The 17769-nt window shown below is 43.5% G+C and overlaps 1 protein-coding gene across 2 annotated transcripts in view; it reads right to left on the bottom strand.

The window, feature by feature from the left end:
- Window positions 1–12482: 12482 nt before the first annotated feature.
- The window catches only part of CDH20 (cadherin 20), a 123799-nt gene continuing 118512 nt past the window's right edge, over window positions 12483–17769 (bottom strand). For both annotated transcript variants that reach the window (XM_067290967.1, XM_013940702.2), the window contains exons 11-12: window positions 16115–16366; window positions 12483–14103 (exon numbers count right to left, since the gene is read on the bottom strand). In XM_067290967.1, the coding sequence (XP_067147068.1) occupies window positions 13604–14103; window positions 16115–16366 (752 nt within the window). In that variant the 3' untranslated portion in view covers window positions 12483–13603. The remainder of the gene's footprint in view (window positions 14104–16114; window positions 16367–17769) is intronic.

A 17769-nucleotide genomic window follows, 5' to 3' on the forward strand; every position in this document is an offset into this window, starting at 1 on the left:
CTTGCGCAAATACAGACTCATTAGTTACCTAGTGCTCTATAAATGCATCACTGGTGAAAGTCTGAAAAAGTGATTCACCAATTTAAGCCACTCTGCTGGCAGGATGGGTCTCAGTTCCCTCCTATTTACTTCAGCGGCAAGTCTGCAACCACCATGGCGCAACCTCCCTTGGTTAACTGCCCCTACCCTTAGTCCAGGACCTGACATCTGGAAATGAGGGTGACTGGCCACTAGGTGCCAGTGTGGCTTAGTAAGAATCAAATTTAAACACACACATACCTGACATTTCAAAAATGTGCTGCTATCTGAAGCGTGGATGTGAATACAGATGGCTCTACAGTGACAGTTTTGGGTAATTGAGCACAATTTAAACTTGCTGAGGAATTTTTTTTCCCCCTGATTCAGCTACACATGTGTTATGCAGCCGATCACTGCTGCTGGGAAGAGACTGCCATGACATCTTTTAAAATGAAATTTAAAAACATTTCCCTCCCACCCCCCTTACTTTTTATACTGGCCTTTTGGAAATATGAAGTTGAAATCTGTTTCCTCCCTCAGTTTTTTTTCTCTCCCTTACATTGCTTGTGCATTTGACAGCTGCTCTTTAAAGGCAGCCTGTAAGTACATTAAAACAAACAATATTGTATTGAGGTGGAGAGGACTCTAAATATTAACACAATTTGTGGAAGGGTTGTGCAGATTTGAGACACAGCTAGGAAAGGGAGGATGCTATAGGTGATATTAGCACGCTCTGCATCCCATAAATACCTCTGTGCTGCTATAGCACAGATGCAGGTAGCCTATAAGCCCTTGGCCAAATGCCGATGTCTGTAGCCCCTGTATAATTCCATGCAAACTGCTATGCTGTGTGAAGAGGGAGATATTTACAGCCGCTGGAGAGCCTAATGTCTGAAGTGTCTTTCAGGAGGTGATTCACAGGTCTGTCCTGTGTCCTGCAGACCTCGTTCGTGTGCAGCACAGTTAAAGAGTCCCAGCTGAAACGTGTCCCATTAGGGCAAATACTACCTTCTGCCTCCGGGCATGTCAAGGATACTGAACCTCAGATACCTGGTCCCGTAAATGATGCCAGTTCCTCTCTGTATCATGACCGCGTGGCATGGTGTGATGTCACGCAGTCGTCTGGAGGTGACATAGGCTCCACCTCGGCTCCCTGGCACAATTCCCAATGGGATCCCCTGGTCTGCGGGGATGCGCCCATACTGCAAAGTGGGCAAGGAGCCTGTGGCTCTTGGGTCTGCTTCCACGGGTCCTTCCCTCCTATCAAGGGATTTGTTTTAGGTGTAAAAATTTTTTTTCTAATAAAAGCCTTTACCCTAGGAGTCCTGGCCAGGGTTTTGCTGGCTTTGAGGATTTTATCATAAAATTCAAGCAATTTGAGTGTTTTCATTAAAAAACAGGCTTCTGAGAGAGAAACTCAGATTTTCATTTATTTATAGAGGCAAAATTTTCATGCCTGGCCAAGCTTGGGGACCTGAACCCCAAAGTTGCCAATGTTGGAGGTAAATTGTTAAAAACAAAATTTGAGGCATTTGTTAAAAAGAGAATCATCTTATGATGAGGCATAGAAAATTGCATAGTTTGAGGGTATTTGACTTGTGTTTTTTGAATAGTTGCAATTGATATAACTGCTCCTTCCCTCTCCAAAACCAATTGTAAGAGTCACAGCAGGGTTAAATGTCCTTGCCATATCACCTTCTAATTCTAGCAGTTCGTCTACCCTTCGTCTGGACACTTTGCATTAGTGGCACTAAAAGTATAAATGAAGGATTTTTTTTGTTGTTGTTGTCATGCAACTTTTAGCTTTACTATTGAGAAGGGCTCCTGGAAATGTTCAAATTAGCAAGTACAGATAAAGATGTAGGGGGCCATTTTTTCCTTGGCCCACAGCTTTGCTGCTGGTGACCATGTGACCTCCTCACTTGCATCAGAAATTCCAGAGTTCAGTAGCTGCTGCAGCCACTTGTTCAGACATTTCTAACATGGTGCTTACTTCACGGTCTGCCCATTTTCCTCTTCAGCTGAAAGGCTGAAGTGGGATCAGTGCTTTTCTATAATTGTTGCCTTTCCCTCATGTTCTGACTGTGCTGTTTACAGTGATAAACCAAACACCTTCATAGCCAAATGCCTCCAGCTCCTCTCCTCCAGCTGAAGTCTCGCTCTTTTAAATGATGGTTTCTGGCCACAGTGCCCCAAATCTCATGGTGACACAGTACAGAGCAGTAGTGTCCCTGCTGTTCTGGGTGCATGGGGTCCCAAATCTGCACATTGCCCAGCCCTGAGACAGTACATCCTCCCTTTTGGTGTGTCCCGCCATGCCCCTTGATGCAAGTCCATTGACACATCTCAGTCATGCAACTTGGTGCCTGGGCTGTCACCCTCTCCATGTGCCACCCGGTGCGCCGGGGCCCATGCACCAGCACGCAGCTACAGGGAGAGGCCGGTTGCATCCGATGACAGCCTGGGGTACGCACGGCCCCCATGGCCAGCCACCTCTGATGTCCGTGTTTCTAGATGTAGCCCACCCACTCCAGCGCAAGCCTGAGGAATTAATTACCCTTTGCCAGAGCTATTATGAATGCAAACTAGTTATTATTCACAGTGAAGTCTGCCTTGCCTGGCTCCTGCACAGCATGACCCCCTTATCAGTCATGCCTGAAACAGCTCAGCACTGAGGAAAAGCCGGAGCACAGTTAAAACAAACAAATGAGACCTGAAGGCGGGAGCTTCCAGCCACAAAAGGCTTCAGTTATAAACTCATCTTGTCCAAATACTTAAAAACGTCATCAGGCTGCACAAACACTGCGGCAGCGTGCCAACTCTGATTGCTTGTTGCAGGGAAAGCGAAGCTTTTTCCATTTTCAGAGTGGTGCCATCTGAGCTGTTATAGTATCGGGGCAGCCTTCACCAGCTACGCAGAGCACCAAGGAAGTCAAAAGGGGTGAGGGGAGCAGGACGCTGGTGTGTGCTGTGCCACTGTGCAGTAGGCAGGCGAGAAGTTGCAGCTTTAGAGCTTGACCGTTCTGCAGCTTCTGATCTGTTGCCTCATTTTCAGCTAAGGGAGATGCTCCAGCTTTTACAGTGTATTGATTAGCATGGAAAATAATGTGTGTGGTGATACTGTCTGTAGTATCTCTCCATGAAACTTTCCAGCCAAAACTAGGTCAGGTTGAAAAGCCTAGTGTGGGCACTGAAGCACAAAGGCAGCGCGAGAGATACCTTATTTCCAATAATGATATCTTCAACAAAAGGAAAGGCCGGCATTCTGTTTGTTTAATGGCTGCAAGCTGATTGGATATTTCACTACAGCTGTGTTTTGCTTTTAGCTGCTATCACAGTATTTACTTGCAGAGACACAACAATGAGTTGCTGGCAGTAAGGCTCGCAGGGACAATGTTACAGCAAAAGTAGCTAAATAGCGTAATTTTTATTTTTATAATTCAGATATTTTGCAGTAGCCATTATCCATACACAAAACGAAAGGTGCTCCCCTGGCCTTTCCGGAAGAGTAGCCAACCTGGAGGAGGCCATTGTTTCTCTTTTGTAGACAGGGATCTGATACTAACAGAATAAATGACTCATCCCAGGGCTAAAGAAAGTCTTTACCACAACTCTGCATCAAGCCAATGCCGTGTTCTTGCATCCTGTCTGAAGTACAAAGCATCTTTGTTTAAAAGGGAGGTTGGCCAACTCGTTTTTGCCACATATCACTATGAGTAGACATGGTGGTAATTCATGATGACAGCGGATATATCCATAGGCAGTGTCAGGTCTCACCTCTGTTCTGGAATGTACACCCCTGTGAAGTAGTGTTTGTAGCATTACTGGTACCCAACCCAACAATTTGGGGTCCTACTCTCTAAGGTTTTACTCTTCATTAATGTCTCTTGCACTGATGTATGCATGAAACCCCTCTTCATCCCTGTGGGAGACGCGCCACAGGAGGTCAGGTTGCTCACAGCAGTCCCTGCATGGCCACAGGAGGGAGAAACGCTCCTCCAGGGGCTAGCTTGGCCTCTCCTGAGATGGGTGTCTAAGACAGGTGGGATGATTTGTTTGCTGGCAAACCTCGTCTTTCTCTATTGTCTAGACACTCATTTTTAGATCCTATTTTCCTTTTTTCTGGAAAAGCTGGAGCTGGTGTGTTATTGGTCTGAAATCCTTCTGGGTCGCAGCAAGACATTGTGTTGATTTTCTTTAGCAATCGTATCAACTGGTATTACTCTCCAAGGGTTGTTGATAGCAGACTTACTGTACATATCAGAGGAATGCTGTGTTGCTTCAATAATTCGAATTTACCACATGCTTTGAGGTTCTTGGAGGGAAGGTCTGACAAAAAATCAAAATGTTATGACTACAGCTGATGAAATGAGACAAAAGGAATGGATTAGGATCTGTCTTGCTACAGTATTTTGCTCAAGTCTATTCTAGATCAGCTCTAGGGGGACCTGCATCACTACAGTCTCTGAGTGCCTTCCAGTAGTGTGTAAGAGATGCTACCAACATCTGCTGCTTGTGAGTCATTCTTCTTTTCTCTTTTTCCCAAGGCTAGAAGGGTATATGCTTTTTGAAAAGAAATATGCAGCTTTATATGCTATCTAGCATATGCCTGGGGTCCTAAAAATGCATAGCAGTCTGCTTAAATAAATAATAACACTCTTCACATTGGTTCACTACTTAAAGGGAGTAGCAAAGACGGTTTTCCCTGTGGTATGCCAGGTGGGGAGCCGAGGCACAGAGAGGCTGTACAGATTTGCCACAGTCACACAGAGGGTCAATGGTAGAGCCAAAACCAGGCACCAAATCTCCTGGTGCCTCAGCGCTGGCCAGTGCCTGCTGGTTCGCAACGAGCTGGTAAAACACATTCGGCAATATGTGGCTGATACAGAGGTTATGGCTGTTTTGCCAGAGTGTTGGTGGGAGATGCCTTGCTTTCAGTGAGCTTGTAAATAAAAATATGATACTGGGGTCCATGTGGGAGGTATCCAACCTTTTATTCTCAGAGCTCCAGCCACCCAGATTACTGGGGTGGCTGCTGTGCTGGTTTGTGCAATATCTCACTCACTCTGTGGCATGGAGACTTTTTTCCTTGCTGACATTGGTTTTTCTTGTGCCAACTTGCAAATAAAGTCAAAGCTGTCAAGGAACTGGCTCTAATCCTCATCAGAAAATGCTGACAGAAAAAAGAATTGTTTTACTTGCTCTTATTTTAAGCAAAGTCAATAGTTTACTACATCTTTGAATGTGCTGTTCATTTATAAAACAGATCTATGAGATGGCTGAAATTTTTAAGGGAAGATGAAGGAGGCTCAGTGTATTATAAATTGGCCAGTTTGGAGCTCTCACTATGAGTGATGTTTCTAAAACGCTAACATCAACTCTAATTTCTCAAAATTACACATAATTTATGTTGTGGTTGTTCACTACTCCATCAGTTTAGGAAAACACTTTACAATTAACTCTGGATGATAAGATTTATTAAGAGCTGTCACACATTTTTATCTGACTCATCTGTTTTGGGTTATAAATGCAACATTGACTTTTGATTTCTTTGGTGGTTGGACAGCTGGCTGAATACTAGTTGAGACGTTCAGATATACAGAAATCACTGAAATGGAGTTTCCTGGGATCAATAGTAGAGTTAATTTTCTGCCATAGGATTATATTTCTCATTTTACCTATAGACATTTATTTTACTAGTTAAAAAATAACTGCATTTCAGCTATAGCTCATTGCCTATCTGCCACCTATGTCACTGACATACTTTACTAAGTGATATGAGGAGGTATCCTTAGTTAGAGCAACAGACTATTAGGACTGGTTACCATTTCAATGATTTCCTCTGAAATCTGAAGCAGTTTTTTGAACTTCTCTTTGCTTCCATTTACTTGCCTGTAAAAATATATGATTATTCCATACCAGATATTATGGTCTTACTTAACTGAGATTCGCAAAACACTTTACAATCCCAGGACAAGAACATAGAATCTAAATGCAACATACAAGCGTTTTTCCTTACTCACTTCTGGTGAGCATCTTAAATGCAAGACACTTCTCCATGGTCAGAGAGCACAAAACCAAGTCTGTCAAAAGTAATCAGGTGCCTCAGGTCATGAGTTCTCATCTCGAGAACTTGGCTCTAAATCAAAAGTAAACAAGAGTTTTCTAAAAGATGCTCTGAGGTGCCAAGGGCTCGTATGCAGGCTGTGACTCTGTGTCTGTTGCCACTGGAAAGTTACTTGATGGCTTGGAGCCTCTTTTTTTCTACCTTTCCCATCTGTGCCACTTATGACTCTACAGAATAGGGTGAGGTCCTTCAGAAAGAGCACTGCTGAGCAGGATGGATTTGGAGCAAGTCTGCAGATTGTCTCTTTCCGAGTGCTATCAAAGAACCCGTGCAAAAAGAAAAAAACAAACCCAAGCAACCCATCCAGTGTTAGCACTACTGTTTGGGAGAAGAACAGCTTTTCTCCTCTGGGCTCTGAAACACTTTTGCTGTAGGTGCATGGCTATGCCTGTTATCTGTCAGGAAGGCAACATGAAGGTTATGAGGCTGTAAAAATTCTCCTGTTGTGAATTGCATCCCAGGCTGCCCAGGGGCAAATGCCCACACAACTCGAGGAAGAAGGGGACTCATGCTGCTCTCCTTTTTGCTCCCTCATAACTGATTAGGATAAGGACCAAATTAAGACAATCTGGGGCACTTAAAGCATTAGGGACCAGCACTGACTCTGACACTCTCTGAGGTGATCATGGCGGTGAACCCTTTTCCCATCATAAAGGGGGAGCAAGACACGCAAGGAGATCTTGCTGTACCTGTAAAAGTGGCAGCAGAGCAGGAACAAGGGGGAGGACATGTTCCCTTGGCCATGGGTTATCTTCATTCCTGGTTTCAAGGGAGACAGGATCTCTCTTTCCTGGAACACTCTTTCCCACCTAAGAGGGGCTCTTCATCTGGTGCTGGTGGAGCCCCAGAGCACTAAGCCTTGATGGTATCACTGCGTTGTGCACGCTGCTCCAGGCTCTCTGCACACTCCAAGTAGCACAGTATGCATCTGAATGACATTTTCAAGGTTGTTTTTTTCCTGGACTTGCTGGAAAAGGTGAAATCTCCTATTTTACGCTCATCATGAGACTCAGGAAGCTGAAGTCCTAGCTAAAGGCTTATAATTTCCAAGCTTTCATCCTGCCAAGCAGACATGGGTAAGTCAGAATACAGCGTGATCTTCCTCCAGCTGGTTGTTCCCAAATCACAGTATGCAACATACTGGAACTCTCACCCTTACCACAAAACTGGAACAAAAGCTGAACCCCACTAGAGACAGACATTGTCATTATTATTATTATTTTTTATATGGCATGACAAGCACTTCCGCCTTTACTATTAAATGTTTTAGCTCATGCACCTTTCAGAAAAAATTATATTATCAGTCATCGTGGGACTGGCCTATAGCTATTAAGAAGCTATTTTGAAAATTCATATTCCCCAAAAGGCCCATTTCTTAATGGTGGGCCTAATGACAAAGGAAGTCTGCAAATGGTATTCTGACAATGTACTTGCTTCTGCATTAGCTCTTGAAAAAAACCCACATGATTTTTTTAAAGTGAGTCATTGTAAAGTGACTCTCTTCGACCTCTTCCACCATATTACTTTTTAGTGTCTCTTGGGAAACAGAGTATGAGCATCACACTGCTTTTCTTGCTCAGAACCAGTGCATGCAGGTGCCCTGATCCTGCCACTACTGAGGCCAAAAGTACAATGTTCTTGCATTTCAGTGGGGGTAGGATATTTAGAGGGTTGATAAAGGAAAGCAAAAGTGAGAATCTGCCCCTAAAGCCTTGGTTTGGCAGGGAAACTCTCCAGTCCTTATTGCCTTCCTCCGTCCATAGCTCAGACTCCACCCCAGATTCATTGCTGTCCTGGTTAATTTTTCTCTGTGTGTTTATAAAGAATACATTGGTTCAGATTATTGCTGTATTACAGTCCAAATGAGACGCAATTCACGCCTAATCTCTGTGCACAGGAATGAATCCCTTAGGTGATACAGCTGTTTGATAGCAGTGGCTCTCTTGGATGGAGCACTCTGATGGCATATGCATTGCCCTAAGGGGGACTGAGCTCTACAGAGCAAAAGGTAGCTCTTCCTCTTCTGAATGTTGTAAGTCTCAGCAGGCATAAATTAGGATGTCTTGGACAGACCTGCTCCCTGCTTACACCAGCTGCAAGTGGAATGAATGCATGAAGGACTATTTCTTGAGCAGTATGCAATGGGCTGCCTCACATCCTGATGGACAGGAGCAGGGACAGAGCAGCAAAATATTTAGCTTACACAATATGGAGTGCCTCACATGTCATCCTTGCTCATTACAGATCCAGCCATCTCTTCCAGGGGGCAGCAACCTCTCCTGGGTTTGGTCTAACTGGCAGCTAAGTTAGCAGAAACCAAAGTGATAAAGTCTAACAGCACTTCAGTAATAAAGTCCTGGCAGCATGAAGTCAGAAGCAACTGAATCTCCTCAATTTTGAATTTGTCCAGGTAAGCATATCTGGAGTCTCTCGGACAATACTTGTACCTCCCTTAAATGCCTCTTTTCTTTTGCTAACAGCCACCACAGGTGTAATACTCTGGGATCTGTCCCCTGTGGGTTTAACAAACTCTTTGTATGCATACTTGAGTTCTGCATTTTTCTTGGAAAAGAACTGGGATCTTGACAGGCAGCTTAAAGAAAGCTTCTACTGAGTGCTTAGATATGATGATCAATGCAGCATAAGAGATGGAAGGTCATGCAATCCACACAGACAAGGCAGAGATGAGTGAGAGGATGGAAAAAAGGAAAATATCAGATGAAATGTTCACCCATGGTCACTTATAAAGCCAAATGTAGAGTAGAGGGCTTAAAAATGCCATGCCTGGTGCCACACTCTGAACTGCAGGTATACATCCCTACATGACAGAGCATTTGCTGAGAGAAAAACATCTTCTGAGGGCAGGCCATTGCATTGTAAGGATGTTCAAGATGGGGAGAATGAATCATTCTTTGTCTAGCTCTGTTGGTTAGAAAGAAAACTTAGATGGATCGCTTAGGCCATATGCTCAACTTTTAGGTGGCTGGAATTAGCAAAATGGCTTACACCTTCTGTTATTTCTTTCCCTGAATGGTTTGTTTTCAGCCACAGCTGAGACTAGGCAATTGTTCCTGGACAGTAATTCCTTTTTTTTTTTTCCCCCGGGGAAACTGCCTAGTGTGGAAAAAAATGTCAGCAAGACTAAAGGAACAAAATTAAACCAAGAGTGATATAAGCTTTATGCACTCAGACCTGTCTTCAAGCAACAGGGGGCTGGGAACGCTGGTTATGGGATATGGGATCTTGTCCTGGCCCTCTGACATTACTGCCCTTACACCAGAGCAGCGGCTAGAGTGCGGGTCCCATGCAGGACTGGGGCTATCACTTGGAGTTCTCTGCTAGTGAGGAAGCTGAGCCTGGCCCAAAGTAGAAGAATGGAGAAGAGCCTCAGCCCAGAGGCCAGGCACGTTGATCCCTGATGTGTCCATAAATGGATCTTTTCTATATCTCACCAGTAAATACAGAGAGTCCTTCAGATTCGTTTGTGGGCAGATGATAGATGCAAGCATTGATTGTATGCATTGAGATTTCACACTCTGCAAACAGTGCACTAGGTCACCTGTTTCATAGAAGGAGAAAAAAAACCAAACAGGCTGCCAAATGTCTACAAAACACCATCTGGTAAGTGTCACAGCATCAAGCTGTGGAAGTATTGACTGGGCTCACAAGTTTAGGCAAAACAAGGGGATAATGATATAGCCTAACTGATGTGCAGCTTAGGAAGCCAGGTTCAGAGCCCAGTGTCCCTGTAGGTTCCTTATGTGTGAGACCAAGCATGTAACAGAAGTGCCATTAGCGCTTCCCTGCGGTATGACACACAACCTAGGAAGCTGGTCTCAGTCATTCCCCAGTCTCTCCAGCACAGGCCACTGCTGAGGACTTCTGTGGGGCAAAACCAGACCTTTGAGTAGCTATTCCTGCAAACCCCCCTCAGTACCTGCAGTAAATGTCTTCTAGCGCAAAGCATACATGACGCTGAACTGCATTTCCACTCACTTTCCTCCCACTCTGCTGTACAATGGGAGAAGTAAACCATCCTGGTATCAGGAAATGAAGAATTATCCAGAGACCTGTTGTTACTGTAAGTTGTGCCTGAAAGGAGAGTCAGTGATGGCCTGCAAATACCTGAATATAGCTCTTGAGAGGGAGAGAAACATCTGTATTCATTGTGAGCTTGTATGGCAAGAAAGGATTATATTCTGCGATTCCTGTGGTGTCAGGAGATGAAGATCACATAAGTCTCTTAACAGTGTTCATAAACATATATCTATATGGAGGCATTCTACTAGTCCCCCAAATGAATATTGTACCTTATCAGGAATGTCTTGTCTCTGCAGGGATGCAGGTTGGGACCAATTGCATCACTGGGCCTATGTATGCATGTAACAGCTTGGACCAAAGATCTCTCCACCTCATTTCTCTGTCACAAATTTCTCAGTTAAAATGAATACATTGTATGCATTTAGAGTAACAAAATCATTATCTTAGCATGGAAATGGGTCTTCCCTGAAACTCCTTGCAAAATCAGTACCTGAAGCTATACAGGGGCCGATGCAGATGCTTACGAAAGAATGTAAGGACTGAGGCAAGCTTATAGTGATATTTTCTTAAATACTCTCCCAGCTTCCAGGAATCTCAGCTCAGAGACACCCTGAGACCCTTAGGAGTTTAATAGCTCCTGATGGATTTTCCTTCCATAAACTTTTCTAGTCACTTTTTGAACCCATGGAAACTTAGCATCCACAGCAGAGCCTGTCCTAATTCTCAGGCAAGAGCAGGGGAGGCCAAGCATTACAGGCATGAGGCAGTGTTTTGCCTGGGAACTTTATTTACCACTACTCAAATATGCAAAGGCAGACAAGAACAACAACATCCCTTTAAAGATTTTAAAGTATCTGAATTCTTGAATCTGTTGGTGAATTTGAAGCTGCTCCAGATTCTGAATTATCCCTCTGCAATGTAAACATGCCAACATGTGTTGTTAAAACAGTTTTATGCAAGCAGATAGAGATGGGGGTAGGGAGAGGAGGGGTACAGGGGCTTTAGTTTGTCTAGTAGCCCCTGCCTCCTGCTTCAGCAGAGCAACGCTAGTGACCCAAGCATTTCCAGTCCAGCACTCTGGCCCCTGAACCCCGTATGGTGGATGTTGCAGACCTGCTTCACCCAGCTTCACTGGCCAGTTGCAGGGGCTTCCAGCACCAGAGGGAAGCCTGGGAAAGAAACTGTTGCTCTCTGCAGCTGCACTGCTGGCTTGTGGCATGCAAGCCTGGGTGGGGAAAGCAGGCTGGGAGTCCAGTCCTCCCACTTCGCACCAGGGCTGTGTTTGCCCCTAGTGAGTGGCTCTGCCCCATTTACCAAGGAAAAAAACTGATATAAAACTGCCATAACACACCCGAGCATTTTTTGCATCGTATATTTTTCAGCACTCTTTCTCCAATGGTGTAGAGCTCCAGTTCAAGTAATAAGCAGAACCCATGGCATAAACATTTGCTAAAGTTCAGATTTGCATCACAGCAGATGAGCAAATGTTTGAGAAATCACCAAAACTCTTTTCCTTGCTGGCTACCTGCCTCTGCAGGATTGCATGACTTTGCACAAATCACTGGAAACAAGGCTCCTATCTTCAGTTGGTACAGTCTAAGATTAGGCAAAGTACGGGCAGAGGGGTGTGCATATCTGCAACAGAAACTGAACACAATAGGCACATGGAAGAAGTGTGGTACCTGGGTGCTTATGTCCGCACATGTGTTTTCTGGGCAATTTTAGATGGAGAGAGTCTTTAGCTAGAAACAAACCTGCAAATGTCATTGCAGTCAGCTTTCAGAAGTTTTTCCCCATCTTCAGTGAAGCTTGTGTTAGTGTAATTTCCTTGGCACCTCCCCATTTTACACATGCAAATAAGGCAAGACTCAAAACTTGCAGTGTAAAATTGACCACAAATGGATATTGCAGCTTATATGCTATCATGTTTTTGAAGACACAAGATTCTGTCAGCGCTGTGTAACTGGCTTCCAAACTTCTGAATGCCCCAGCTGCAATGTTTCAAAAAGATTAATCAAGACTTTCTTTTGACTTCAACATGGTTGGAACAGAGAAGTAACTGTATTCTCATGGGCTGTACACAGGCTGATTCACTGCTAAGGATAGTGTCCAAAGGAACACAGATTAAAGAAGCAGAAAATCTGCTTGAACCTGCAGACTGAAGGCTTGTCTCCTTGACGCAGTGCTGATTAACCATTTCTTCTGATGCCCAAGGCATATGGCAATAAAGCCATAGATAAGCACTAACTGTTGTGTGCATAGTAGTCAATAAATTGTCATCAGACTTTCCCTTCCATTTAACTTTTATTAAAAGAGGTGCTAAGGTACTGTACTGTATGCAGTACATCATATTTATTACCAAAATTAACAAATATACAAAACTTATACATGTAATTTTCTTACATCCATTTATTGGTCTATAATACTGCATTTGTTCAAGTAGGTTATCTACAGTATGTAAACATCCCTTGGATTGACCTCACACAGATTAGGAAAGCCCATCTAACCCATGTAGTTACCAAATATAGCTTTTTCTTTTTTTTTTTTGAATTTTATTTGGCTTTCATTGGTAGAATCTAATCTTCACATTTGGCACGTGGAAGAGACATCTACAGTGCAAAAGAGGCAGATTTTCTGGTTTTGTTCTGAGCAGTTTAGCAGTGTCATGGTTTTAAAGAGCTGAGAGGAGAATAAATTTACACTAACTTGATAGGAGATGGATTAGTATTAACGTCAATGACTCATAGATCAGCCATTAAACTAGAGCAGAAATTCAAAGCCTCTTCCCCAGCCCTCTCAGCCAGGTGGAAAAAAACTCAGCCTTGTTTCTAAAGGATTAAAAAAGGACTCTGTTAGCAACAGAGAAAGGAGGTTTAGTTTACAAAGAACCCTCTCAGATTCCAGTTTCAATCTTCTGCTTTGTGTTTTCTCCCTTTTATTATCAATTTTTTTTTTTCTTTTTAACAGGGCAAAAGTAACCAGTTGGCAACCACTTTTTTTGTGCTGGCAATTTCTCAGTGAGTTGGAGATTACAACTGGAGTTTACAGATCTTTGTACCCAGATGTATAGAACTCAGTAAGCTGCCATGTATAGAAGAGAGAGAAAGAGAGAGAGAGAGAGAGAGAGAGAGAGAGAGAGTGTGATGTCATTATATTCCAGGAGTGGAGCTTTCAAATTTTGCTGCAAAAACCAGGAAAAATGTTCTTCCTTTTGTTTCTCCTTATTTCAAAATGTGACTTAATTTAACTGAGTAAAGCTGATCCACAGAGACCTTCTTTCACACCCTTCTTCCCATTCTCATTCAAGCACCGTATTGCTATTTTAGGAGGCCTCAGCAATGTCCATGGAAGCATCTGATGAGAATGGACCTAACTGGGCATTGTTTCGCATAGAACCCCTCTCTAATTCCTTGTTCATTACCACAGAGGCCCGCTGTTGTCTGTGGCACCATACATCTCAGCCAGCTTTTTAAAGCGTGGCCCCCAGTCTGTCAGATAGTCATAGCTCTGGTCCGAATCTGTTGTGACTGACTGTAGGGAACTGAGCGACTCTGCCACTGAGCCATTCCCTTCGAACATGTACGTCTGAAGGGAGTCGAAGGGAGGAGCCCAGAGGTCCATGTCAGCTTCGTACAGCTTGGCAAGCACGTAGTTGTGGACGTTGTTGTCCATCATGCACGTCTGAGGCACGTATCTGGAGAGGCTCTCTATTTCAGGGAGCATATCCTGCCTGTTTTTCACCACGAGCTGGGCCTCCCGTGGGTTCCACATGGCAGCGATATCGAAGGCCTCCGTGTCCTCTTCCCCACCACCTTCATCATCATACCTGACAATGTTCTCGTGGATATTCTCCTCCTCGTCAATGACATATGGCTGCTTCCGGTGTCGCCTCATGGAGAGGATGAGGAGCACCAGCACTGTGGGAGGCAACCAAGACACAAGATCATTAGCGAGAGGGCAGATCTCTTGCTCTGCTCAGTGGAGTGAGATGGGGCTACCAAAATGCACTCTAGCAATGGGTTTAAACTGTCTGCTGCTCCATTTTCCCCTGGTGAGCCCCTTGGATTTGAAGATCTGTGTTGTTTGCAGGGGGAGGGATATAGAAATCTAGACTCCTCCCAGCCAAAATTAGTACCTTGAGGTCCTGCTGATCTGTCCCTTTTCTCACCATAATTCTTAAATCCTGGTGACACTTAGGACATGTCTATCCAGGATTGCTTGCTGTGCATTGTAGAGACACTTGAACTACTTTTAAACCAGCCAGATCAGGTATCAGTAGGAGTTTATCTACAGTGGCACACAGCTCTATAGAGGTCATTATTTTCCTGCTTTGTAGCTGGCTTTTGCAGCCTGCTTTGGGAATGTGTCTTGCAATGGGCTCTGCACCTGACACAGATGGAGGAATGCTGAGCTGGTGATGGATGGTGCCTAGGCATCATGGTGATAAGTCTGTCTACATTGCAAAATGCAAAGCTAGCTCCTTTAATTGCTCCAAAGCAGTTCTTGTTTATCTGCAAGGCACTGCCTTGGGATGAGTAAACCTACTGTCAGTTGCTCAGCACTATCAAGATGAAGATACTTCTTAGCATGCAAAGAACTGATCATACAGGTACCAAGAAGCCTTTACTATTGGAGACATAAAGTCACCTGGTGACTGTATTTTCAGGGCTAGAACTCAGCAAGAGTTTTAAATGCTGAAATTTTGGACTGAGGTATCTAAGCTTTTTCATGGAGCCAGAATGCTTTTAAAGCATTTGTTCTCCACTGCTCCTCAAACTGGATCCTCTGAAATTTAAGGGAATGTGTCTTTTGAAATAATATCTCATGAATCAAGAGTGTAAACAAAGAAGCCGAGGTTCTCTTGATACTGACAGCTATCAGAGAAAATAGAAGGTATAGGCAAGGAAAGGATGATATTTGTGGAGATGGAACACCTGCAAGATGCTCAGTTCCATTGCTATTTTTGAAATAAGAATGATGATATATTATGGAGATGGGACCATATAATGAACTAGATAACACAAATTTGAATAAAACAAGGGAACTGGGAGAGATCAATAATACCCATAAGGGAATTTGTAAATTAAACTCCAGAGCAACTGAATACAAGAACTTTGAAGAGTTTTGCTCCAATTTGTGTTTGTGTCAAAAACCCAAATGATAGAAGGCCCTCTTGTGCCCCACAATACAAAGTTTTCTTCTTCCTCTTCTAAAGAAAGTCAAGGAAAATGTAGGATTCAATAAAGAAAAGTGTCCGTATAAGGCAACCTCAGAGAGGTTTGCCTTTAGCTCTGTCTGGTGTTGATTTCCTGCAAACACTTTTAGATATATGAATACATCTTCAACCTCATCCCCCCATGAAAGGAGAGGACTTCATAACAGCAAAGGTATCATTTAAATGTATTTTCTCTAGGAAAAAAAGGTTGGCGGGAGAGTATATCTCTTGCCAAAAGGAGGCAAGATGCAGAACAGGATTTACCATTCCTGTTTCCTGTGAGAGGGTAGGATCAGAAACTGCTGTGGGCGAGAGGATAACCTGTCCCAAGCAATAGCTCTCATTACCTCCTCCCAGCATACCCCTTCCCAGACAGCACTGCTGCACCAGGAGGCTTTACACTTCAGGGCTCTGGCATAAATATTTGTAAATCATATTTGTCACCCCTTCCCATGTCCCACAGTCTGAAGTCATAGGCAGCTGACCACATCCTCTGTTCCTTGGTCTGGTCCTTTATGTATGTGTGTGTCTATATATACATATGCATATATTTATGCATATGTGTGTGTATGTATATATTTACGTATATGTATACGTACACACACACGTATACATACACACACGCATGCCCAGCCTTCACCTTCCATGGATCAGAAAACCCCTGGCCCAAATAGAAGAGGTTGTCCCCTCTTGAGAAAAAGCCAAGGGTTTACCTAACAGGACAAAGATGCAGGTAAGGATTGCAATGAGTGCCCCTCTGCTCAGGCTGACAGGGAGGACGTAGGCTTCAGCGGTGCAGGACATCACCATGCCATCATCATCACAGCTGCACACGTGCACGGTCAGCGTGCCCGTACTGCTCAGCATGGGGCGGCCATTGTCGCTAATCAGGATGGGGAGGTAAAACATGTTCTGCTCGTGTTGTCTGAAGCCAGATCGCCTTGTTAAAATCCATGCTGTATTGTCTAGGGGTAGAAAATAAATGGAGAGAAAAGCTTATTTACAGGGTAAATGCATTCAGCAGAAAAGGAAGGTCAAAAAAATCAGCCCTAGACGCACATCCATTTGTCCTCTTTTTTCCTTTGCTTTTCATCATTTTGTCACTAACCAGCATTTTGCCTCTGCTTCCCCTATTCCAATATCTTCTCAAGTCATAGTTGTGAGACCTGCAAGGCATACACACATTATGAGTTGCCTTTACCCTTTGGACATAAAGTACCCAGAGCAAACTCACAGTCTTCAGATTTAGGTAAAATAGCTTTCAGAAGGCAAGACAGAAATTAACAATTAAAGGCAACTTGTTGTCCCTGTTTGTTCCTGCTCAGCAGCTTTTCTAGACCTCACTCTTAAGTGCTGCCACTATTTTGGAGATGTTTGTGTATAACCCTTGGGGACATGTTAAGGTTCTCTTTATGTTTTTTGATGCCTGGCTTGTTTTATCCTGTTCCTGAAAGACTATTCAGGCAGGCTGACCAGATCTTTCTGAGCCCATCTGCTTGAGGCAACAAGAAGACAAAGAAAATAATCAGCTTGTTATTTCAAAACAGCAGCAAGTTGAAAATCTGCAACTAAACATTTTCCAGTCAAACACATGCAGTTTTACTGGCCATTTTGCCACTGAAAAAGTCAGAATGCTTCATTCCATCATTGTCAGAATTATTCTGCTTGGATTTGACCATTCCACTTCATTTAGTGTGGCTATCTGTTTAACATAAGAACATGAAACAAAATGATTCAAAACAGTGCTGCTGAAACAAAGTATTAAGAGATTAATCAAACAACAAATTACTTTGAAATTTCATTTCAAAGCAAATTCCTACCTTCAGAGCTTTTCCTCCATGATCAACATTTTTTTTTTAAATGCCACAATTCCCCAACGGTATTTGAATTCCTGTCTACCCACTCCCTCAAACTCCTCAGTGCAGACTAGGCACTGAGTTTCCCAATTAGAAAAAAGTTGGATTTAGGAATTTGTTCTCCTCAATTCTCATCTCATAAATGCCAGGAAAAATTCTTTGGAGATCAGTGATAATTTTACCAGTGCTGACTTTCAAGCTTTGTGGCCTCAGAGACTTTTAGAAGGCGCAAGGTTGAAACAGAAACATAAGGCTGAATGTCTCCTATGTGATCTGTGCCACTAGTGGTAAGAAGGAGCCTTGAGGAATGTGCATAAAAGTTGGCCTTCCTCACAAACATTTTTGCAGGTCTTGGGACAGCAAAGATGAATGGGAAACAAAGGTGATTTTTTTCTCTTTGGCAGATCTATAAGCTCTGACCCTGTGCAGTGATGCTCTGGGATTTTTGTGAGTTGAACCTCATGGAGTTTCTTTTACTACTTGATTTTGTTTCCTGTTTCCTTGGTTCAGAA

This window comes from Apteryx mantelli, chromosome 2 (assembly GCF_036417845.1).
Source record: "Apteryx mantelli isolate bAptMan1 chromosome 2, bAptMan1.hap1, whole genome shotgun sequence".
Classification (NCBI taxonomy): Eukaryota; Metazoa; Chordata; class Aves; order Apterygiformes; family Apterygidae; genus Apteryx; species Apteryx mantelli.